General features: G+C 31.0%; 2 protein-coding genes across 2 annotated transcripts; one reads left to right on the top strand and one right to left on the bottom strand.

The window, feature by feature from the left end:
- Positions 1–181: 181 nt before the first annotated feature.
- LOC135963283 (zinc finger protein 180-like) lies at positions 182–3,293 on the top strand. Its single transcript, XM_065515071.1, has 3 exons — positions 182–425; positions 487–854; positions 2,068–3,293. The coding sequence occupies exons 1-3, from the start codon at positions 273–275 to the stop codon at positions 3,257–3,259; spliced, it is 1,713 nt and encodes a 570-aa protein (XP_065371143.1). The 5' UTR covers positions 182–272; the 3' UTR covers positions 3,260–3,293.
- Positions 3,294–3,764: 471 nt separating this feature from the next.
- Vps45 (vacuolar protein sorting 45) lies at positions 3,765–6,158 on the bottom strand. The gene is made up of 3 exons (XM_065507274.1): positions 5,946–6,158; positions 5,686–5,884; positions 3,765–5,404 (listed from the first exon to the last, which is right to left on the bottom strand). Exons 1-3 carry the CDS (start codon positions 6,036–6,038, stop codon positions 3,969–3,971), a joined length of 1,728 nt encoding a protein of 575 aa, XP_065363346.1. The 5' UTR covers positions 6,039–6,158; the 3' UTR covers positions 3,765–3,968.
- Between the last annotated feature and the right edge of the window lie 16,852 nt (positions 6,159–23,010).

Here is a 23,010-nt window from a genome sequence, read left to right as displayed (position 1 = left end):
GAAAATTTGTGTCTGCAATAAGTTGCCTTATGTATGTGCTAATACAATTTAATGCAACTCTACAATTATTGATTAAATGTGTGTCTCTACTAAATTGGTTGATGTACAAACTAATACCATTTCATGCAACTCGACAACAATTGAGTAACCGAATACCCAACATTGTTACAACCCTAAACAAATAAAAAAAAACAACAAAATCACAGAAAAATAAACAAATTTATAGAAACATTTAAATTTTGTTTATTTTTTGTAATATTACAACAAATAAAATGAATTGCATGGAGAAATTGGAGAACCACCAATGTCGTACATGTTACAATGCAACCAAAGGTTTAAGACTCCTAAAAAATCTCACCAAATGCTCTGGCAGCCAACAACAGAAATCCTATGCTGAACTCCTAAAAGAAGTCTCTAGCATTAATGTAAGTTATATCAATGGTCTACATTTTAGTTGTAATTTTTGCCAGAACTTATGTTTAACAGATAATGGATGAGTCTTATAAGGAACTGCCACAATTTATATGCGACAGCTGTTCACGCAAACTGAAAGCGTCTCATGCATTTATCCAACAAACCCATGAAGTTAATGAACGGCTTATGTTGATGTTAATGGGAAGGGAGGAGACGAATAATCAATTGGATTGTTTAGAGGAAGCACAGGTGGACATACAGTCATGTTTGGAAATAAAAATGGAACATGATGACGCCGTTGCAGAGGAAAAGTCTGAGGCAAAATGTCATGTTAAACTTAAGTTGGAAGAACCCGAAGAACTTCCACAAATTAATCACATCAATGTAGACGAAATGAGTGAAAAGAAGCAAGGTGATGATGATAATGACACTGTGGAAATGTAAGTATAAGGGTTATAAACTGACAAATTTAAATATCATAAAATCAATCAAACCCATTCGTAAAGAGTTTAGAAAATAAATCGGTTCGTATAGAATAGTGTGAAAAATGGACCTCTTCATATAGAATAGTTTTGAAAATGAACCGCTTCATATAGAATATTGTGAAAAATTAAACGGATCATATACCTATGTATAATAGTGTTAAAAATAAACCGGTTCATATATAATACTGTTAAAATGAACCGGTTCATATATATTATTGTTAAAATTAAGCGATTCATACAGAATTGTGTGGAAATTTAAACGGTTCAAATAAAATAGTGTGAAAAATTAATCGGTTTGTTAGAATAATATAAAAATTAACCTGTTGATAAATCATAATGTTAATAATAATCTGTTTCATATTGAATAGTGTGAAAAATTAACCGGTTCATTTGGAATAGGGTGAAAAATGCTCCTGCTCATATAGAATAGTATGAATAATAAACCGGTTCATATGAAATGGTGTTCAAAATTAACCGGTTGATATATAATAATGTGAAAAAGAACAAGTTCATATAGAATATTGTGAAAATTTAACCGGTTGATACATAGTGTAAAAAATAAACCCTTCCATAAATAATAGTGTGCAAAATAAACCCTTCCATAAATAATAGAGTGAAAAATTAACCGGTTCATATAGAATATTGTGAAAAATTAACGAGCTCATATAGAATATTGTGAAAAATCAACCGGTTCATATAGGATAATGTGAAAATTTAACGAGTTCATTTAGAATAATGCAAAAAACCAACCAGTTCATATAGAATATTGTGAAAAATCAACCAGTTCATATAGGATAGTGTGAAAAATTAAACAGTTGATTTGGAATATTGTGAATGACCAACCAGTATGAAAAATTAACCGATTCATACATAATATTGTGAAAAATTAACTGGTTTATGGGTCGATTACGAATGGAAACCGAACTTCAGTTGCGTTGTCAGTTGCCTAAATGGTATTACAGATGGCAACTGGCAGCATAATTTTCTGTTGACAAATGGCGACCAGACATTTTTGGTTGCCCTCTGGTAACGCAACTGAAGTTCGGTTGCCATCCATAATCGACACATTAAGCAGTTAATACACTCTAATTTGAAAAGGTGTTAAGATGTCCAAAAATCTATTTTCATATTCCTTAATTAAAGTCTAAAACATTCCTTATGATTCTAGAGTAACCTTAACAGAAACAAACGATCCAAAGTCGGTTTCAAATGATGCCGACAATTTAAACACCGAAGACATATTAAATGTAGAAGCAGTAAAAGAAGCCGAAAATTCAATGACTGATGCAATTCTGCAAAATGATTTATTAATAGATGATGAAGAGGATGACGATGATGACAATGATGATGATGAAGATTATCAAGATAATCAAACGGAAGATTTGGATTGGCAAACAGATAAAAAAGTTATTAGTCCCAGTAATAAAAGAGAAGACAAGAAAATTACCAAAAAATCCAAAAACTCGGAAGAAACAATTGGAAAAGCTGTAGAAGATGATGATGTGGCCGTACCCTGCAGTCAGTGTAATAAAATATTTAATAATTCCAAAGCTCTAGCACGCCATCAACGCACTAGTCACATACCAGAAGATCAAAAATGTACATGTCCTTTGTGTTTTCGAAAATTTTCACGTTCCTGCAATATGTATACACATATGCGTACGTTTCATGGTCCCGACACCGTGCCTCTCATACGCAAACCATCAACACAAGAAAGAATCTTTCAGTGTGACAAATGCCCAAGGAATTATACCAAGAAGAAACACCTTAATATACATATAAAAAATAAACACAGTCAAGAAAATGTAGATAAGGAAAAAATTTCGGAAAAATCAGCAGAAGATGATAAGGAGGCGCCTATTGATGAAACGGCTACTAAACCCAATAAACCGAAACGATATGAAGTGCGCTCCTTATGTTCCATATGCGGCAGTTCGTTTTCGAGTAAAACCCATCTCATTGTACATATGCGACGTCATACGGGAGAGCGGCCATTCAAATGTGACCTCTGTGAACGTGCTTATCCACGTATATCCGAGTTAACCTGCCACCGACGCATACATACGGGCGAAAAACCTTTTGCCTGTAAAATATGTGGTAAAACTTTCCGGGTTTCCAGTAAAATGACTACACACATGCGTTCGCATACAGACATACGACCCTATAAATGTACGCAATGTGAACGCAGTTTTAAATACTCCAAAGATTTAAGTATACATTTTCGTATACACACGGGTGAACGGCCCTATTGTTGCAATGTTTGCGGTAGCACGTTTACGCAAAGTAATACACTAAAAGCACATCGTGTCAAATTGGGTCACATGGACAGTGTCTTGGAAAATACCAATAATTTAGTATAGATATATAAAGTTATAAGAAATACTTTGTAATAAAGTAAAAAAAAATGTTAAAACCTAAAAAATTTGAGTACAAAAATGCTCTATATTTTGTTTAAATCTTCTTAATTGGAATATGCTTAAAACTAGAAACTAAAAAAACAAACTTAATGTGTACGTCCTCCTCCTCTTTCTTTGGCAGCAACTTGTTTTGGACCACGGATCAAAATCGAAAAAAAAAATTTAACCCGAATTTTTATTCACCCGAAAATTTTTTTTACTAAAAATTGTTTTATCCAAATTTGTTACCAACAATTTTTTCCCACCTAAATGTTTTCATATTTTTTTTTCACAAAGACATTAGTTTTCAACAAAGATTGATTTCAATCTTTATCTTAAAGTATGATTTGGTGAAGGGTATATAAGATTTAGTTTAGTCGAATATAGATCGTGCCCTTGACAACTGCAGAAAGATTGACAACTCCGCGACAGCTGAAGTTTTTCCCCAGATCTCTTAGTTGTTATAGTTTTTTTTTGAATTATTTATTGTTGCATGGGATTATAAATAATAGTTTAATCTGTTTGCATTAATGATATTAATATTTTAAATTGTATAACATAAATATACCGTGTATGCATATATTTAATAATATTTATAAATACATTAATATATAAAGAATCTGTATAATAATTTATCTAAAAAAATGGTATAAATATACGAGTGTCTGAAAACTTAATAGTTTTCTGTCGAAGCATAATGTTTTAACATAGTTTTTGTATGCTTAAATTGCATACCATCGGTGGCAGCCAAAACTTCATTAACAAAACTCTGAGAGTTATGAATGGTCGTACCGCCCAATATAACACGATAGCCCACATTGTTCAATTGATGAACAGCCAAAGCTTCCTCATAGGTTGTACCTCCCACAATAAACACTACAACTTCTTGGGGTGGACGGCGGAATGGTACTAGCTCTGAATTTATGGCTGGATAGATAGGATCTAATTCGCGACCTTTGAAAACATCCTCTAAAGTCTCTTTTAGCAGCGGTGTGTGTTGGGTAAAAACATTTTCCACACCCTTTAAACCCTTTATAAGATTACGTGTCAATTTGACGGCATCTGTTATGCGCACCAAATTAAATAGTTCTCCTTGACGCATATGGGTACCAGCATATTCTATAAGACTGGGTATTATGTGAGTTTGGCCAGCTCTCATTTTAAGGATTTGCAATAAACTGGAGGTATCACAATTAGCATGGCGTTCATAGCGCAAGGCATATAAAGCCACTAATTTTAGAGCATCTTCTATGGAAATGCGTTCATCAGCGATTAGCTTTTTAATGCGTTGCAATTGTTGGGAATGTTCAGCTTTACAGGCAATTTCTTGTTCCAATTCTGATACCTCGAAGAGATTACGTTTTGTTGTCATCGATGACAGCTCACCCATTATGCACAAATGCTTTTGCACGGTGCCCGACATTTTCTTAAACTGCGGATAAGTTTCTATGAAATTTTTCATATCCGCAATACTTTCCACCTTTTTTTGGTCTTTAGTTTTACGCTGAAATTCTTCCATAAGATTCTTAATGGTCGAACCGATTTCACCAAAATTGGCATACATATTTTTGGCATAAAATTCATCTTGATCTCCCGACAACACCAGCTCCTTAAAGTCTTTGGGAACACCCTGATTTTCCGACAAATCCACACGATTGTTGCGTATGGTTAACAGTTCATGCACCATAGCCTGATAGGTCCATTGATGCAGTAAAGGGGTCACTGGATCGTCTCTGCGATCTAAAATCAAAAGCAAAGGAGGTGCTGCTCCATTTTCATGATTACGAAAATCGAACAAAGAGGATTCCTTTGTTATTTGTTCAAACACTTGTTTAGCCAATGTTTGTGCGGCCGTTGAACCTGCTCTATAACGTATAACGGGATTAAGTTTCAGTGAGAGCAAGACCGAAACGATGCCCTGTACGGAACGTGTTAAAGCTTCTGGCAACCAATTGAGTCTCTGCATGCAGACAGGAATGTTAAGGGAAAATAAATTGGGATTAACACCCAAATAGTCGGCATATAATTCTTTTACTTCACGCACCGATTCGCTTTCATCGCACTCAGCCAAGTATTTGATGTCGGTGCGGGGTATAATGTTGCTGAAATCTAGGGGAATCAAACAAATAAGTATAATATTTAAGGAAAACTAAATTTCTGCTAAAATCTAGTTTATGGGCGCCTGTGCGGAACGTTACCGAATTTTTGTTTCAGGTTGAAATTTTAAGTTCTTAAAACAATTATTAAATTCTCTAAATGTTTCGATTTAGTGTTTGAACTTCAGAGGCCCATAAATCGGAAAATATGAACAGATGACTACTTTGTTTTCTTCCATGGCGACCATAAACTAGAATTGTTCCAAAAATTTCTTATTACCGATATTTACTTACACAAAAAATATGAACCATATTTCGGACTCCTTAACTCTTGGGCCAATAGCTGTATATTTTGCTTAGTTGGCCTAATAAAAACAATACATTTTAGATATTTCATGCGCTCATTGGAACGTCCCGAATCAATACGTTCAAACAGATACACCTCCCGTTGCAACATATCCGATTGTGAAAATGCCATAGATATAATACTGGTCTGAAAATTGGAAAAACATAAAAAATATTGACGTAAAATCATTTATTCATCCAGCACCCACCGTTTCTTTATCCAATAGCATAGTTTTCATGCCCGGCCCCGATTCCGAGCACATTTTTTCTATATACAATTTAATGCCATTAATTAAATTCATTTTTGTTTACGAAATTTAGGCAAGATAATTATTAAAATATGTTTATTTTCGATTTTTTCTTCCTTAATTTTATGTATTGTTTTCGTTTTACTGCAAATATTTTTTTTCACTCACACACACACACACGCAAGTGTCAGATGTTTTTATCAATAAGAAAAAAAACAATAAGTTGCCAGATTGGTATGTGTTTCAAGCAACCCTGTTTTTGTAATGACAAATATGCCTAAAAGTATGTTATAACACTGTGTTACAATGAAAATATACTTAAAAATTTTGGGTGAATAATAGTAGTGATCACAGATTGAGTTATATTTCTGGTTTAAATGCTTACTTACAAAGTTAATGACATTTCATTATTATACCCTTGACCTTCGTGAGAAGGGTATATATAAGTTTGTAATTTCCACAATATAATTTTCCGACCCTATAAAGTATATTAGTCGATTAAGGTATTTCCGTCTGTCTGTCTGTTTAAATGAACTTTCCGAAGTCCCCCAAATAACCTACATACACTATCATACATCAATACATCCGGAATTCTTCCGGCTCGGTTGCTCGAGCAAATCAGTTCACAAATGGCTGAGATATGAGGAAAAAACAGGACAACCTTGATTTTTTACCTATTTTGGACTTATATCTGGATTACTAAGTCATTAATATAGACAATATGGATATCTAATGATAGATATTTCAAAGACCTTTGCAACGACGTAGTAAGTTGCAAAGTTGGACCTATTTTTTAACCCGAATTTTTTTGTCACCAAAAGTTTTTATTCGCTAAATATTAAAAAAAAAAAATAAAAAAAATGTTTAAAGTTTAAAAAATAATTTTAAATTTTAAAAATTTTAAAAAACAATTCGACAAAAAATATTTTTTTTATAAAATGAAAAAAACAACTGGAAAAAAAATAAATTTTATTAAACATAAAATATTTAAAATTTTTATTTTGAAGTACAATTTGGGGAAGGGTATATAAGCATTTTGTCCTGAGTTTGTGTATTAAAATATAACATTGGGTTTAGCGCGCATTGAAATCGACTTTATTCGCATGACCCCATGAAAACCGTTTTTTCTTTCTTTGTAAACTCCACCGGTTTCGGTTTTTATAACTTTTCAGTTTTTGACAAACCGGTTTTTGTAAGACGGTTAACCGGTTTTAATAAAATATATTTTCTAAAACTCATTCAAACATATTTATGAAAAACTTTGGTACCATTCCTAAAAATATTATTTTATTTTATAGAAAATTATAGAATTTGACAATACTTCGTAAAAAATATACATAAAATAATTCCATAAAGATTTACTACGTAATTCTTAACACATTTCCTATTAGCGTCACAAATAAAAATAAATTTAAGGAGACCTTTTTCATGTTAAATAAAAATTTAATATAAACCGGTTTTTTTAAAAGACAATAATCAAAACCGGTTTTTTCAAAAATACACTTTTTCCGTTAAATCGGAAACCAGTTTTTTAAATTTGCCGGTTTTTTGGACACTATTCAAACTCCATATATTAAAAAATAATATTGAAATTTGCTCGAATTTGCCTGAATTCGCCACTGCCACCTAATTGTATAGATACACCTTGATCATTCTGCTGCACGATGAAAATGGTACACCAACCTCGTCATCCAACAGCTGAGCTCCCCTTTTGGCCAATGAATCCGCAAGGACACTTCGGTATCCAGGAACCCAAAAAGTCCAACTGGATGTCTCGCCATCAGAGATACCCGGCATTACAGAACAATATATTGATCCAATAGTCCGTGCAATAGAAAACACTCCTCTCACGCCACCATCGACTTCAAGCCATCAGTAAAGATATCCCATTATCAACCATAAGGTCAAGGCTTCCCGATCATGTTAAAGAGGGCCTTGGATTATCAGTATCGAGGTCCATAAGATCCTATAAAAGGATATACGGTGGATGAATATGCCAAGAGCCCTAGGGCTCTGTGTAATGCCCCAGGTTCTCCCGCGACCTAAAATACTCTCGCAGAATTTTCAGATTCCTGAAGTACAGCTATTTTCCTGACACTGCCAATATAATCGGACCTGAGAAGACTCAAAAGTCAGCTCAAAATAACTCCCAAGCATGAATATCTAATATCGACATTCTCAGTTGAACATCAATTACCCTATACAGAGTTTTTAAAAGGCAGAAGGACAATATGTCTCTATAATCCTTTAGTTTTGTATGATTCATTACACCTATTACATGATTCCAGAAACATGCCATGAATATCCGAAAAAGCCAGGACATGGTCAGGACTGCATTATTTTGCTGATCAGCCGGTAAGATAATAGGTCAAAAATACTAAGATACTACTTCAGTTTCTCCCCACAATTAAAAACAGTACGATCAGACAAATTACCTAGTAGATGAGTGCCAAACACTTATGTGAGGAAAAAACAGACTGGGAAGATCACGATCCACGTTTTTTCTGATTGCTACAATCACCGATTGGATTAATATGAATATGGGTTTGGTTGACTATAATTGCATTAATGTTACATTTTAACAAGATGGAGTTGGTTTGTAAAGAAAAAAAATTAAAAAATTCGGAAATTTTAATGTTTCACTTCTCTTAATAAGAGACATTTTTTTGCGAAACTTGAAGAACTAACATTAGTAAATAGCTACCGAAGCCGGGCGCTCATCTAGTTTTTAATAAAAACAAGTAAGAGAGCTATATTCGGCTGTGCCGAATCTTATATACCCTTCACCAAATTATACTTCAAAACACAAATTTAAAAAAAAAAATTAGGGTTAAAATTTTTTTCCAACTTACTTTGGTCTTATATACGTCGTTGCAAAGGTCTTTGAAATATCTATTAGATATCCATATTGTCTATATTAATGACTTAGTAATCGAGATATACACACAGCCTCAGAAGTGAGTATACACCAGCGAATTTTATGATTTTTTTAAGATCATAAAAATCATTATATTTCGACTTAAATATTTTTTTTTTCAGAACCGAATCAATTATTCAACTCAATATCCAAAAAACCGAAAGGATTTTCATTATCTTAAAAAAAATCAAATAATTTTTTGTGTTTACTCACTTTTGAGGCTCACTGTAGATCAAAAATAGGTCAAGAATCGAGGTTGTCCTGGTTTTTTTCTCATATCTCAGCCATTTGTGGACCGATTTTGCTGATTTTAAATAGGAAACTACTCGAAAGCATGTCTGACAGAATGATATCTATAAGGATCCAGAATATATATACATACTTTATAGGGTCGGAAAATTATATTGTGGAAATTACAAATGGAATGACAAACTTATATATATCCTTCTCATGAAGGTGAAGGGTATAAAAATGGATTACAGATCATTTATGATTGTTTATTTACAAAATTATTGAAAATCCTTCCAAAAATTATAGTTATTGATGCACTTACATTAAATACAGCCTTTTAATAAATTAATTCAAACTCTTTTTTTTTGCATTTTTTTAATACTTTTCTTTATTTTTTCTTAAATTGTTTATTTTTTTCCAATAATTTCACGTTTGTTTTTTTTAAGTTCAAAATTTTCAGTTATCATTTTTTGTTTTGTTTTAATATTATTATAATTATTTATATTTAAAGTTTAATTTGTTTTATTATTTCATAATAATTATAATATATTTATTTATTTATATTTAACTTATTACTTAAAAATAATTCTATACACAGTGTTTTAGCTGAAAATGATTTAAAATTAAAAATTCGTAAGTTAAAATAGGCAGGGCTTTAGACAGGGAGAAATAAAAATATTAAATAACAAATTAAAAATTAAATTTCTATAACTATCTAAAGGAAATAGGAAATTTTAAAAATTTGTTGTTTTTATGTTATTTAATTATTTTTTTAATTTTATTTTCATACATAAGTAATTGTAATATTTATGTAACGTTTGTTGTTTATAAAGTGATTTGTTTTGAGTGTAATTTTAAATAAAACGAAATTGAAAATAATCTTTTGGGGGATATTTAATATTTGGTTTTCATTTAAACATCTATATTTGTTAATGTTACGCGGGTTTGTTTAATTATTTATGTTTTTACAATTATAAATTAAATATGGTAATAATTGCTTTAGAGCTCACTTTATATGTAAATGTTTGTTTTTTTTATTATTAATTTTTATAATATCGTTTTATGTTATGATTTTGCCTTATAATTTCTGTTTAATATCATCATTTATTTTTAATTAATTTAGTCTAAATAAAGTTTTCTTGTTTTTAGTGGTGGTGGTTTGTTGATAATGTAATTCCAAGAACCATTTCGTAATACTTTTGAAAAGTGAGGTTATGAAATTATTTAGTAAACATTTTGCAAAGTTTTTAAAAGTAAACATACTTTTGAACATTTGTTTTTAGATGCTTTATATTTAAATTCTTTTAAATAGCTTGTTATCTATTACCAGGGTTATACCTGCAGAGCAATCGGAATCTCGTCATACCGTAGGTGACTGATAAATGTATCTATGGCGTTTATTATATGGACATATATACCCACATGGTGGACTAGAAATTAAATTACCTTTAAAGGATTAAAAAGCGTCTTTTAAAAAAACTTTAGGAATTTCAGTATGCTAAGGACAGATGCAAGGTATATTCATAAAGTCTGTGCAACTAATCAGTTGATCGTTTTTGGCTCCTTTCTGTTTACATACTGTGCTTGTCAAAATGTTTGTTTATGTTAGCTGGTGCTGTCAAAATCTGCCTTTCGTTTTTATGATTTTTAGATTTGTAGTGATATTCGCAACAACAAACTTTAGAGAATTTGACAGCTTGAGCTTCAAAACAAGTGAAGAAAAAACAAGTAAGAGAGCTATATTAGGCTGTGCCGAATCTCATATATCCTTCGGGTTAAAAAAAATTTTTCCGAACATTTTTTTTTTAATTTTTTGGAAATTTTTTTTTTAAAATTGTTATTTAAAATTTTTTTTTTAACTTTTTTTAAAAAATTTAAAGAAAAAAAAATTTTAGGTTTTTTAAATTTTTTTGGTGAAAAAAAAATTCGTGTTAAAAAATATTTGTTCCGATTTTAACCCATTGTAGATCCAACTTATATGGACTTATATACGTCGTAGCAAAGGTCATTGAAATATCTATCATTAGATATCCATATTGTCTATATTAATGACTTAGTAATCCAGATATACTAGGTAAAAAATCGAGGTTGTTTGTCCTGGTTTTTTCCTCATATCTCAGCCATTTGTGGACCGATTTTGCGGATTTTAAATAGGAAACTTCTCGAAAGCAAAAGATTTGCATCCCGAAGAAATCTTTGGTCTTCAGAAAATTGATTTTAACAGACAGACGGACATGGCTTAAGCGACTCCGCTATCTATAAGGATCCAGAATATATATACTTTATATATTCGGAAAATTATATTGTGGAAATTACAAACGGAATGACAAACTTATATATACCCTTCTCACAAAGGTGAAGGGTATAATAATCAGCTGTGCTATTGACACCACCTTATATGGAATCGCCTTGATATGTACGTTTGGCTTGGTATTGTAGTCAGCTGTTTTTGACAAGCTCAGTATAGTTTTACACAAACAAAATGGCTGTTTTTCTTTTTGTTTTTATATTGTATTATGCTATTTTTGGAAACTGGAGAGTCGTGGCACTCCGCAAGAAGATGTATTATCTTGATGGTTGAGATGGAAAACAGTATGATTCCAACTGTGGCATATGCAGATTATTTAGCGGTATTGTTTTATGGAGTCTGTATAGAATACTAGAGTGAGTGAAGTGTTTCATTGAATACGGAATTGGTAAATTTCTCAAAAAGGTAAAGTTTGGATTTGGTTGACTTAAATACCTCGAAACTGAATGGAATCGGAATGAAAATTACGGATGGTGTTACTAAGAATCTTGGTAGCATCCTGTACATGAGACTATCCTGAAATCTAAATATCCCGAATAGGATAAATTAGTCCTATGCAGGCATATATTCGTACAACGGAACAATTGGTACAAAATTCCTGTATTGATCCGAGAGGTATAAATTGGATCGTCAAGGCTGTAGTGAAACCCATCTTCTTTTTTCGAGTTAAAGTGCGATGTAGTACTATGGAACATGCTAACTTCAGTAGGTTAGCACCGTTCAACGCATTCTTAGGATTACTGCTCTGTTAATAATGATACACTGGCTACCAATAGATTTGATAGTTATACAATTGGTTCTCAATTATGCGTTAAGGCTCTGAATGTTAATACTCCAGAATTTTCGAAAACTATTCATAGGAAAGCTGACTCATGCACATATTTTGGCAACCTCTTTCATTCATGGTTCAAAGGTGTCGACGATCTACTCATTCATCAGATAACCTAGTTGGTTCGTTATTGAAACAATATTCGGAAAAGTTTCCATTGTATTGTCAACCATTGTAAATGTGACATAGTTACTGATGCTTTTTCATGTTCGGGTAGTTAGTGGTTTATTGGTTTCAGGAAAGTGCAAATTACTTGTAAATAATTTACCCAAAATGATAGCATAATCAACCAGATCAGTGAAGTCGTTTAATACTGACAGATGTCTCCTTTGCACATGCAAAAGTTAGTGCAGAAATTTACTGCATTTACAATTTTAACAGTGACTGACAGTAGCAGTTGTTAAATCCCATCTTGCTTTATGGTGACACGCCTTGGATAATGCTACTCACCGGAAGGCCGGAAGGACTATCGCGATACTGATTACAGGCGCCATAATTTCTACCTCCTCTAAGGCACTTTTTACTATTTTAAACTGATTGCGAGTTGATTTGATGGTGATACAAATGGCTCTTAATTCTGATGTGAGCCTGAATGCTGGCTGTTCGTGGTCTGGCAAGGACCTTGGGCAGTCTACGATACTGAATTACTATGGGCACATACAAAGTAATGTCGATTACTGCATCGCAAAACATTTTTTCGATATTATAATCCCGAACAGGAATTGATGGCAGCGCGGACTCTTTCCCTCTTCATAAGGTTATATACTGGCTCGAAAAGGGGCAATAGGGTCGGTGGAGGTTTCTTTATTGAGAACTTTGGGATAAAATCCTACTTTAGGCTACCTAACTTCTGTACTGCTCTTCAGGCGGAAATTGCTGCTATTAAACGTGCATCCAATTGGCTGAAGTATTATCGAATATCTGCTGATATATGTATGAATTTACTGATAGCAGGGCTGTCGTTAACCCCCTGTCTATACTTGACTAATATTTATCATAACAATTAATGACGTTTGTTGTCAAGACAAAGTTGACTGAGCAAAAGCACTAACAATTTTCTCATAACAAAGCAATAATACTAATAAATGGGGACTATATTTGATAATTTTTTATCTTGACAACTATTTTGACGTTTAGTAGCGGTGTCTTCACGACGTTTAGGTTAACCGAGGAATGGCGGGTTTCCCTAAATGAGAGAGTGAGACTTTCCTATCTCATGGGCCGATGGAAACCAGGGTAATTGTATAAAGGGGTGCAATGATGAATGAGGAGGCGATCGACCCCTTTTCTGGTATCTCCCTGGTTAAATGCAAGATGGTTGTACTGCAGAAACTTTATGAGACTTCACGAAACAGGTGGATCAATGAACCTTCATGTGCTCTGTAACGAGGTCGACATGGCCCGTATACAGCAGGACGAATCTACTTATGGAATTCCGTCGTGAGCAAAAAAGGAACACATGCTAGAAGACTGGGCCTACGGTACAACGACTACTGTAGAAGCTGTCATAATGAAGAAGAGGAGGAGACTGTGTCTCACCTATTCTGCTAATGCTCGTCTCTGACAAACCTCGGAAACCCATTCCTATCAAAGATGAATCTTAGACGAATCAACTCATTCATCAGGGAATATGGTTGGTTTAACTTGGAGACAACGGACGTATTATAAATACCCTGCAGTTTACCCCTTGGGTATCACAATGGCATCAGTTTTGAATGAAACCAAGTGAGCTGCTTGACGAGTGGCTGCCCATTGAAACAAACCTAACCTAACAGTAGTAGTTAAACTTGAATCATATTTATAACATTTTGATTTTTTTGTTTGCTTATTCTTGATCATTTTCTAGCCACTAATGATAGATGGATGTGTAATGAGTCCACCTGTCACAATTCAATTTAGATAAAAAATAAATGCATTTTAAATAAAGTTCTTTCTTGTTTTTCTGTTAAACTACATACAATATAGTTTTCTGGGAGATTATTTTCTTTTCATAATAATTTGTTTGTTGTAACTATAAATTTTGTTTTTTTTTATAAAATTGTGTATTTTATTTTTTTTAAAAATTTTAGTTTTTTTTTTTTTGAAAATTTTTAAATGTCTATAATGTTTGTGTATGTGTTGTATTGTATTGGAGGTGTGTATTTTGTGGGTGTTTGTAAAAGGCTTGTTTTGTTTAAATATTTTGTTTTTGTTCATTAGTTTAAAAAGGTGGTTTAGTTTAGTTGACGTTTAAGCGTTAGAGAGAAACTGAAAATTTAAAAAAAAAATTGTTAAACTATAAATGAAATCAAAAATAAATTAACCTTTAAGGCCTTCAAAATCAATGCTATATGAAGTTTTATATTTAAACTTAAGTTTTTTATTTTGTTTGTTTGTTTTTACAATATCATCATTTAGTTAATATTAATATTTATTTATTTAATTATTTATATGTATGTATATTTTTTGTTATTTATATATAAGTTTAATTTGTTTATATATATTTTATTTTTATTTGTTTTTTTCATTAATTTATTCAAAATAATATTTACAATTGCATTGCCAAACAAATAATTAGTTAAATTATTTAAAAAAATGTTTTTGAAATGAAAGCAGTTTTTTTAGCTGCCTTTTTTATTTTAATATTTTTTTTTTGTTTATTTTTAGGTTTTTCTTTCTGAGTGTAGGGATTTTTTGTTAAGCTTTTTTTTTCAATTTTCATTTGTTTGTCTTAATTTAATTAATTTAATATTAAATTTGTTTGTTAAATTTTTGATGGTTGTATATATAGTTTTTGTTTGTTTAATGCTAAATTGTTGGTTTTATTAAAATTAAGTAAATTTCATAGAAAAAATGTTTTAATATTAGTTTCTTTATTTTGTTTTCTTGGTTTAATATAATTTTGTTGCTGTTGTGTTTTTAAAAAATGTTTTGTAACCGAAATTAATTCATAATTAGTTGAAATGAAACACTAGTGTCTGTCTCTGTATGTTATTTGATTTGAATTATGTAATTAAGTTAAATTTATTTTATTTATTTAAACCGTTAGTAGTTGAGTTGAGAATTTGGTTTTTAAAACAAACAGATATGGCAACAAAATAGAAAATTTATTTTGTATCATTTTAAGAAATTAAATTTCTTTAAAAGGGAAGCGTAGCAAAGAATTATTTTTAACATAAGCCAAGTCTAAACCTTCAATATATATTGCGATATTTGGATTGCGATCCATTGAGATCGAATTGATGGATGGTGATCGTTTGCTACATATTCAATATTTACATTATTTTTATGATATGAGTGTCGGTTGTGAGTTGATGTCACAAAGTATGTTAAACGTTCAATATTTATCGCGTGATCAACGATCCGAATTTCAAAATATTATTATTTAGTAAAATGTTTTACTTTATTATTTAACTTTTTGTACTGTGTATCGCTAATATATTTTTTTTCACATCTTACCAACATGTCGCGAGTATATATCACGAAATATGCAAACGTTCAATATCTCTAGCGTAATCCGGATCACGCAAAATTAGCCTATTTTACGATATGGATGCTACACGTTCAATAAATATCGCGATACTGGATCGCGGTCAATATATTGTTACGAAATATATTGTTAAACAAATTGATAGTGCACAATTTGAATTTAACTCCTTTAACACATCCAACAGCTTTTGTATACATTGTCATAAGTAGATACTTGGCAGCACAGTGCTGCCAACATTAACTGTGAATGCTGCTAACATGAACATTGAGGCTACCGAATGCTCCGGAAGTGAAACCTTCTAGTTTTGTCCGTTAGATAATTCATATAGCTTCTAGAATATGGCACTGTATATAAAAATAGGTACAGCATGGTTGCAGTACCTAGTAAAGTGTGTTAAAATAGTGACTTTTTAAATTGTTGTATACATTTAAATAAATAAAGAGCTGTTACAAATTTTAAACTACTAAACTGTTTTTATTTGCAATCAAAAGTATTCGGTTTATTAAAAATAAATAAACCACCGTTTTTAAAAGTTTAAAACCTAACAATATAGTGAACGTGTTACAGTGGCATACAAGTTTTTAACGGTTTTTCAGCAACTATAATAATGGTAATATAATTGATAAGTTGAGACTTCTAATTATAAACAATGTTGATAACAAATTGTTGATCATTCTAGAAATGTCTCAGCTAGAATAGGCTAGAAATCGGCAGAAGATGGCGCGATGAATATAAATAGTAACAGCGAGTGGCTGAGGTGTCAGCATACTGCAAGCACTGATTGGATTAAGATCAAACCGTATTATCAATGTCTTATTATAAGTATGTATGTTTATTAGAAGAGAGTAACTATATAAACAGTTGTTGTCCAAATTTGAATAAATAAAGAGTTGCTTCAATATTTATACTACTTGGCTCTTTATTAGCCATTCAATAGAAACCGGTATATTTAAAGTAAATAAATCACAGCTTTTAAAAGGTTAAAAAGAAGCACAGAAGTGAAAATTCTGAAAATGTTTGGTACCTAATTTTGTGTGTGTTAAAGTTAATCGATATATGTTACATGCAGCAAAAATATGAACACTTCGGAGGAAAAGAAATAAATATAAAACATTGTTATCTTCTGTCTCGTGACACCCCTGTATACTCTGTGACAATTTGCATCACTGCTTTTCGTTAAACGGTTTCTAACGCTGGATATGCCACTAATCATTCGATTGTTATTAAGAGTGCTAACGTCCAGACGTTTTAAGCAGTCTTTATATTTTCATCAGAGTATCAGAGATTCGGACCAAAGTGTGCTCTCCAACCGGTTGAGCTTTTAGTGGACAAAGTCAATTTTAAATTCCCAGTGGGAATGTAATAAATATGTGTTACCCGACAACAAATTATGTACATATATACAGGGTGGTCGATATTCAAGTATATTTTTAAATCAGTGAGATAGATCCAGAAACCTTGGAGAATTGGACTGACAGGAAAAGCCGCGTGTTCCATAAATAATGGGAATATTTGTTATTTCTAATAAATACATAATTTACCATTTTATTTAACTTTTAAAAATATACTTTGCACTGTCTATACCCCAATCTTTGGTTGCCGAAGTTAGGAAGATGCTTCGGCAGAAGTTTCGTGCATTATGTTTTCAAGAAGTACTAAATATTTCTGGTCTTCAGAAATGAAATTCCGAAACTTTCAAGATATCCAAAATGCGCAAATGTTTTTCATGCACATCGTACCTAAATATTAAATAAATTCACTTAAATTCAGTAATATATTACATCATTGCAGCAATAGCGAAAATCCACCAAAATGTTTAGGATATTTTAGTTATCTATTATTAAATACTCCCATTTAACGTCCAATCGGGTTAGGTTTCACACAGGCATTATATATGTGGATCTTTGGTTCGATTTCCAAACACTTTGAAGAATATAGCAAGTATGTAGTTCATGCTTTGTGCATGCGAAATTCACCGTTTTATTAATAAGTCTATCAGAGGAAATAATGCTGTTAATTTTGTGAATTTTGAACAATTTCAATTCCTTCTTATTCTGTTGGCGTAATCATGATCTTCTGGTTGTTGGTTGACCTTCCAATCAATATACAGAAGGAAGAAGATCGGCTTCATTGTATAAGGCGTTGTCGAATTCCGACAACGACATTTTTGAACCGGATTTAATATAAGAAGCCACATGTTTCTTTAATCCGATATAATAAATATCGTTGTCGTATTCTTATATTCCAACGACTTAATAATAATTTAATCTAGGGTAGCGACCGGTCGTCTTGTTCTTACCACATTTTGCAGTTGTCAAATTGTGCCTTTATCAATACTATAATTTCAAGCAAACGTCGATTGTAGAACTCTCTTTCTGGGATTGAACCCAATGTTTGGAGGTCAACCCCGATAATAAGAAACATATACTATTCACCAGAAGATATAAAGTCGAGAGCTGGCGAAGCGAAGTTCTTATGAGTGTTTTTGGACAGTAAACTGTATTGAAGAAAGAACATACAGGAGAGACTTAGAAAAAGTACTCAACGCTTTCTACGCCTGCAGGAATTCCAAAGATAAAAGTTGGCGATAGCGACCGAACGTAGTGAATTGTATATACATATCAGTTGTAAGAGCTATCTTAACTTATGATTGCACAGTCACAGAAATAAACTGGCCAATAATGGCTCTGAAATGTCACATGGTCAAATCCATGCTGTTACATGAATGTAAGCGAGCCCTAAGAATGTTGATGAATCACTTCGATGTACGTTTGTATTATGATACATTGATATTGAAGGTAAGAATATTGTGGACGAGCTAGGGATCGGAACTATAATTAGAAGTGACGGAGGGGACGGAGGTATCGATGAATCCAGAATTTCCATAGGATAGTATTGAAGGAGATTTTGCTCCCGACAAACCTTTCATGAAGGAGTAGATTGGACTGTAGGATCTCCAGGGCCCTGTGGTTCAGAGTGAATACATCTGGTATCACCAGAATGGTACGGGACCTGGACAAGAGTAATGTTAGAGTGCTCGTAGGTATAGACACGGATCATTGCCCATATTGTTGAAACTGTAGAACATATTATCTGCTAGTGCCTGGGACTTCATTGCCCTGAGGTTTAGGTGGTTAAATTGACAATTCAATGACGGATTAGATCAGCTCTTCATATCATTTGTTTAAGTCTATAATTTTTTCTTATCATTTCTTGAAGTGATTCTCAATAGACACATAGGTTTTGATATTCATTGGACCTTATTTCTAAATCTATAAAGTTCAAATTAAAATTCTTTAAATCCAGACGTAAGAATTAATTTTCATAGTTGAAATAAATATGGATTCAAATGCCAACGATAAAAAATCTAAATGTTACTACCTATTAAGCAATTAATGTAATACAAATATTATTACAAAGGAATCCATCCACTCATCCATTATATTTTTACATCGATTTGTCTTTAGGGAAATTAAGATCTTTGAATTATGAATATTTGTTCTTGTTCCCCCTTAAATTTATGATCTGTGGCTCAGTTAGTTGTTTCAAAATATAAAAATATATAGGCCTGTCACACATTTCGTTCGGAATGTTTTCAATTCCGTAGTTATTATTCCGATCGATTTTGTTTTAGCTTCAGATTCCGTTTAATTTTGTTAATTTCCAAAATTTTTTTTAATTCTGAATTTCCATGCAATGTTTTTTTTTTTAATTAAAACAAAAGTCGAGTTTTTTGTCAGCTTCATATTCCGTTTGATTTTGTTAATTTCCAAAATTTTTTTTAATTCTGAATTTCCAAATTTAATTTGGCAATGTTTTTTTTTAATTAAAACAAAAGTCGAGTTTTTTGTAAAGAAATTTTCTAAAGAAGAAAAATGCGGAATTAACTCCACTTTCGATCGAAATGGAAATCTGTGACATGGGGGATAATAATCTAATTGTAAAATGTTCCTAGAAAATTTTGTGGCGAATATTTGATTCGACTTTAACAAACGTCAGAACTATTTTGGTCCATATCTGTTTGTTGGTTGTTCTTCATATTTTTTGTTTAACTATAATTTAGTTTTTCTTTCCTTTGTTTTATATTACAAATAATAAAAAAAAGTTGTTTTATTTCGCTTTAAATTTACAATTATTTAGCATTTTCTTTTGTTATTAATTTTTTTGTTTTCAATGGTTTTTGAGAGAAGAATTTCTTTCTGTAATTATTCTTGTAATTCATTTAATATGTTGTTTGTTTCTTATTATTTGTTTGTGAGTGGTTTATTATAGAGTTTTGTTTGTAAGTCCTGTATTCATACACCTTAATACAGGATGTTTTGGTTTCCTTGTAGTAGTTTTTGAAATTTTGAAAGAAGAGCATTTTTTTTGATGTTGCTTACATTTGTTACGATTTTACGATTTTTTTGTTACATTTTTTTTTGGTATTTTTTTTTTAAAGGAAAATATAATAGTAAAGGAAAAGATTTTGCAGAACAATAAAAGAAAATTAAAAAAAAGAAAACAATATATTAAAGGAAGGTAGAGAAATCTCTCAAATAAGGAGGTTAGTTTGTATGGAAAATAAATAATTTTTAATTTTTCGCATCCATTTGTGTTTAAGTAATACAGTGATCCCTCGCTTTATGTAACTCATAACACTCAAGCCAAACTATTTGTTATAATTTATCAGTTCCTTAATTAAGTACAGATAAAATACAAGGCAAAACATTTACAATGTAAAAATTACTGATTTGCGATTAATTGATTAATAAAACAGAACATAAAACATTTTTTGATTATTCATATTGATAATTAGCTAAGAATAATTGATTGACTAGCTTGAAATTTTAATAATCTTTAATAAATTATTTGAATTTTGTATAACTTTTGTTTTTTATTAGTTCGTTTTGTTTTCTTTTAAACTTTTCTGAACAAAAATGTTCCAAATTTGAAAATTCAAACAAATGAATTAATCATAGTTTTGGTTAGCCAGAAATGTTGATTAATCTATTAATCAAAATGTTTGATTATTCGATTAATCGCACATCCCTAGTAAAAATGTTATAAATTGATATAATTTCTTCAAAACTTTGTATAATCAAGTTACATTTTATTCTAGTAGCGTTTATACTCGAAATATTACAGTATTTGTGTAAAGTAATCGATGAGTTGCAGAAAGCGAGGGCGCACTGTATGGGTACGTTAGTAAATGCGGTAACAGTGCATGACTGCAATATTTTTTGTCTACACCTCACAAATATTTATCATAACAATGACGTTTGTTGCCTGAACAAAAGCACTAAAATTCTAATAAATGTAGACTATCAGACTTGTCACACATTTTGTTCGGAATGGTTTCAATTCCGATCGTGGTTTTTATTCCGATCGATTTCGTTTTAGGTTCTTTAGATTCCGTGTAATTTATTAATTTGATTTAAATTTGACAGCGTTTTTTATATTAAAACAAAAGGGAAGCTTTTAGTACAGAAATTGATTAAAAATTATAGAAAAACAAATCATTACAAAGAAATATCAAATCCACTTTGAAAACTGAAAGTGGTTTCATTCCGAATGAAATTTTCGTTTTACTTTTTCTGAAGAAGCAAAATACGGAATTAATTCCTCTTTCGATCGGAATGGAATTCTGTGACAGGTCTGTATACCTGATTACTTTTTATCTTGACAACCATTTTGACGTTTATTACGATAAAAATGTAAGAGGTATAGACATAGGGTTAACCAAAGGCTTGATAAGCCATCTTTTGTACGCACAAAAACAAACAGAATCACAGACACAAATTTGTCCATGTTTTCCGTGTGGAGAAAACGTGTCGATGTTCGATTGAAGGCTTGTCAAGAAGGAGGTTTACCTCAAACGATATTAAATGCGATGATAGGACATACATTTTTATAACCGCTGCATCAGAAACACTAAGTTTCGGATCATTGCTGCTCTATTGTAAAGATTTACCGCATTTACAAACGCATCCGTTCTTTGGATTTGTTTTTTGCCTAATTAGTTTCAAAAGTTTGCAAAATTCATAAAAATTATAATATTTTTCAATTTAATCATTTTCACATTAATTTGCTTTCTACCCAGGCTACTTTTGAGAGATTTTACTGTAATTAAAAAATTAATTTTGTAATCTTTTTATTTACTTTATGGAATTTATTATTTTTTTGTTATTCTTTATTATTAGTAATTCTATTTTAAGTTTTCAATAAATTTACTGAAAATAACAGAAATGATATTGAGAAATTTTTTTTGAAGATTGATTTGATTTTTTTTAAAATACACCATTTCCAATTGTATTTCAGAAATTTCCAATTGAATTTCAGAATATTCCAATTATATTTCAGAGTTTTCAATTTATATTTCAGAAATTTCTAATTGTATTTCAGAAACTTCCATTTGTTATATTATATTATGTTATAATATATTATATTATTAATTATATTTCAGAATTTTCTAATTAAATTTCAGAATATTCCATTTGTATTTCAAAATTTTTAATTTGTACTTAAAAAGTTTCTAATTGTATTTAAAAATTTTCCAATTGTTTTTCAGAATTTTTTTTTGTATTTCAGAAATTTTTTTTAGAATTTTCTGAAATACAATTTTAAATTTCTGAAATACAATTGGAAATTTCTTAAATAAAAATGGAAGTTTCTGAAATACAATTAGAAATTTCTGAAATATAAATGGAAAATTCTGAAATATAATTGGAATATTTTGAAATTGAATTAGAAAGTTCTGTAATATAATTGGAAATTTCTGAAATTCAATTGGAATTTTCTGAAATACAATTAGAAATTTCTGAAATACAATTAGAAACTTCTGAAATTGTTAGTTTTATTATAGAGAGATATAAATTTAGGAAAATTGTACTTTTCACATGATTTTTGACATAAAGTAATCACCCTTATCGTGGTTGGCGTAAACGTCATACGCCTACGACAGTTTCGTACTAGATTAAAGACACAGATTGCATTTTATCTTTAATCTAGTACGATACAGTCGTAGGCGTATGACGTTTACGCCAACCACGATAAGGGTGAATGAAACTAGATTTTAAGATACATTAGAAAGGATAGGCCATATTAGCTGAATAAAAACACAAATAACAAAGATGAATTCTGATTTAATACATTGTCCCTAAAAGGCTAGCAAATATCCTACATGTAGTGGCCGAAATAAGAAAAAATTTACATACTATTATTTCAATTCTCTCGGAAAACCAACACCAACACAACGGAAAGTAAAGCAAAAATCGTTTGTTGATCGCTAGG

This window comes from Calliphora vicina, chromosome 1 (genome assembly GCF_958450345.1).
Source record: "Calliphora vicina chromosome 1, idCalVici1.1, whole genome shotgun sequence".
Classification (NCBI taxonomy): domain Eukaryota; kingdom Metazoa; phylum Arthropoda; class Insecta; order Diptera; family Calliphoridae; genus Calliphora; species Calliphora vicina.
The sequence above is the reverse complement of the archived record's forward strand: the minus strand, read 5'-3'. Positions and strand labels throughout refer to the sequence as shown.

What these genes read in the sequence shown, in the direction of transcription:
- LOC135963283 (XM_065515071.1), top strand. Translation starts at nt 273, where the DNA reads ATGAATTGCATGGAGAAATTGGAGAACCACCAATGTCGTACATGTTAC. An exon ending in AAGAAGTCTCTAGCATTAAT is followed by an intron (nt 426 to 486) that starts GTAAGTTATATC and finishes TATGTTTAACAG; the next exon opens with ATAATGGATGAGTCTTATAA. An exon ending in GATAATGACACTGTGGAAAT is followed by an intron (nt 855 to 2,067) that starts GTAAGTATAAGG and finishes TTATGATTCTAG; the next exon opens with AGTAACCTTAACAGAAACAA.
- Vps45 (XM_065507274.1), bottom strand. Translation starts at nt 6,038, where the DNA reads ATGAATTTAATTAATGGCATTAAATTGTATATAGAAAAAATGTGCTCG. An exon ending in TGCTATTGGATAAAGAAACG is followed by an intron (nt 5,885 to 5,945) that starts GTGGGTGCTGGA and finishes TCCAATTTTCAG; the next exon opens with ACCAGTATTATATCTATGGC. An exon ending in ATATGGTTCATATTTTTTGT is followed by an intron (nt 5,405 to 5,685) that starts GTAAGTAAATAT and finishes TGATTCCCCTAG; the next exon opens with ATTTCAGCAACATTATACCC.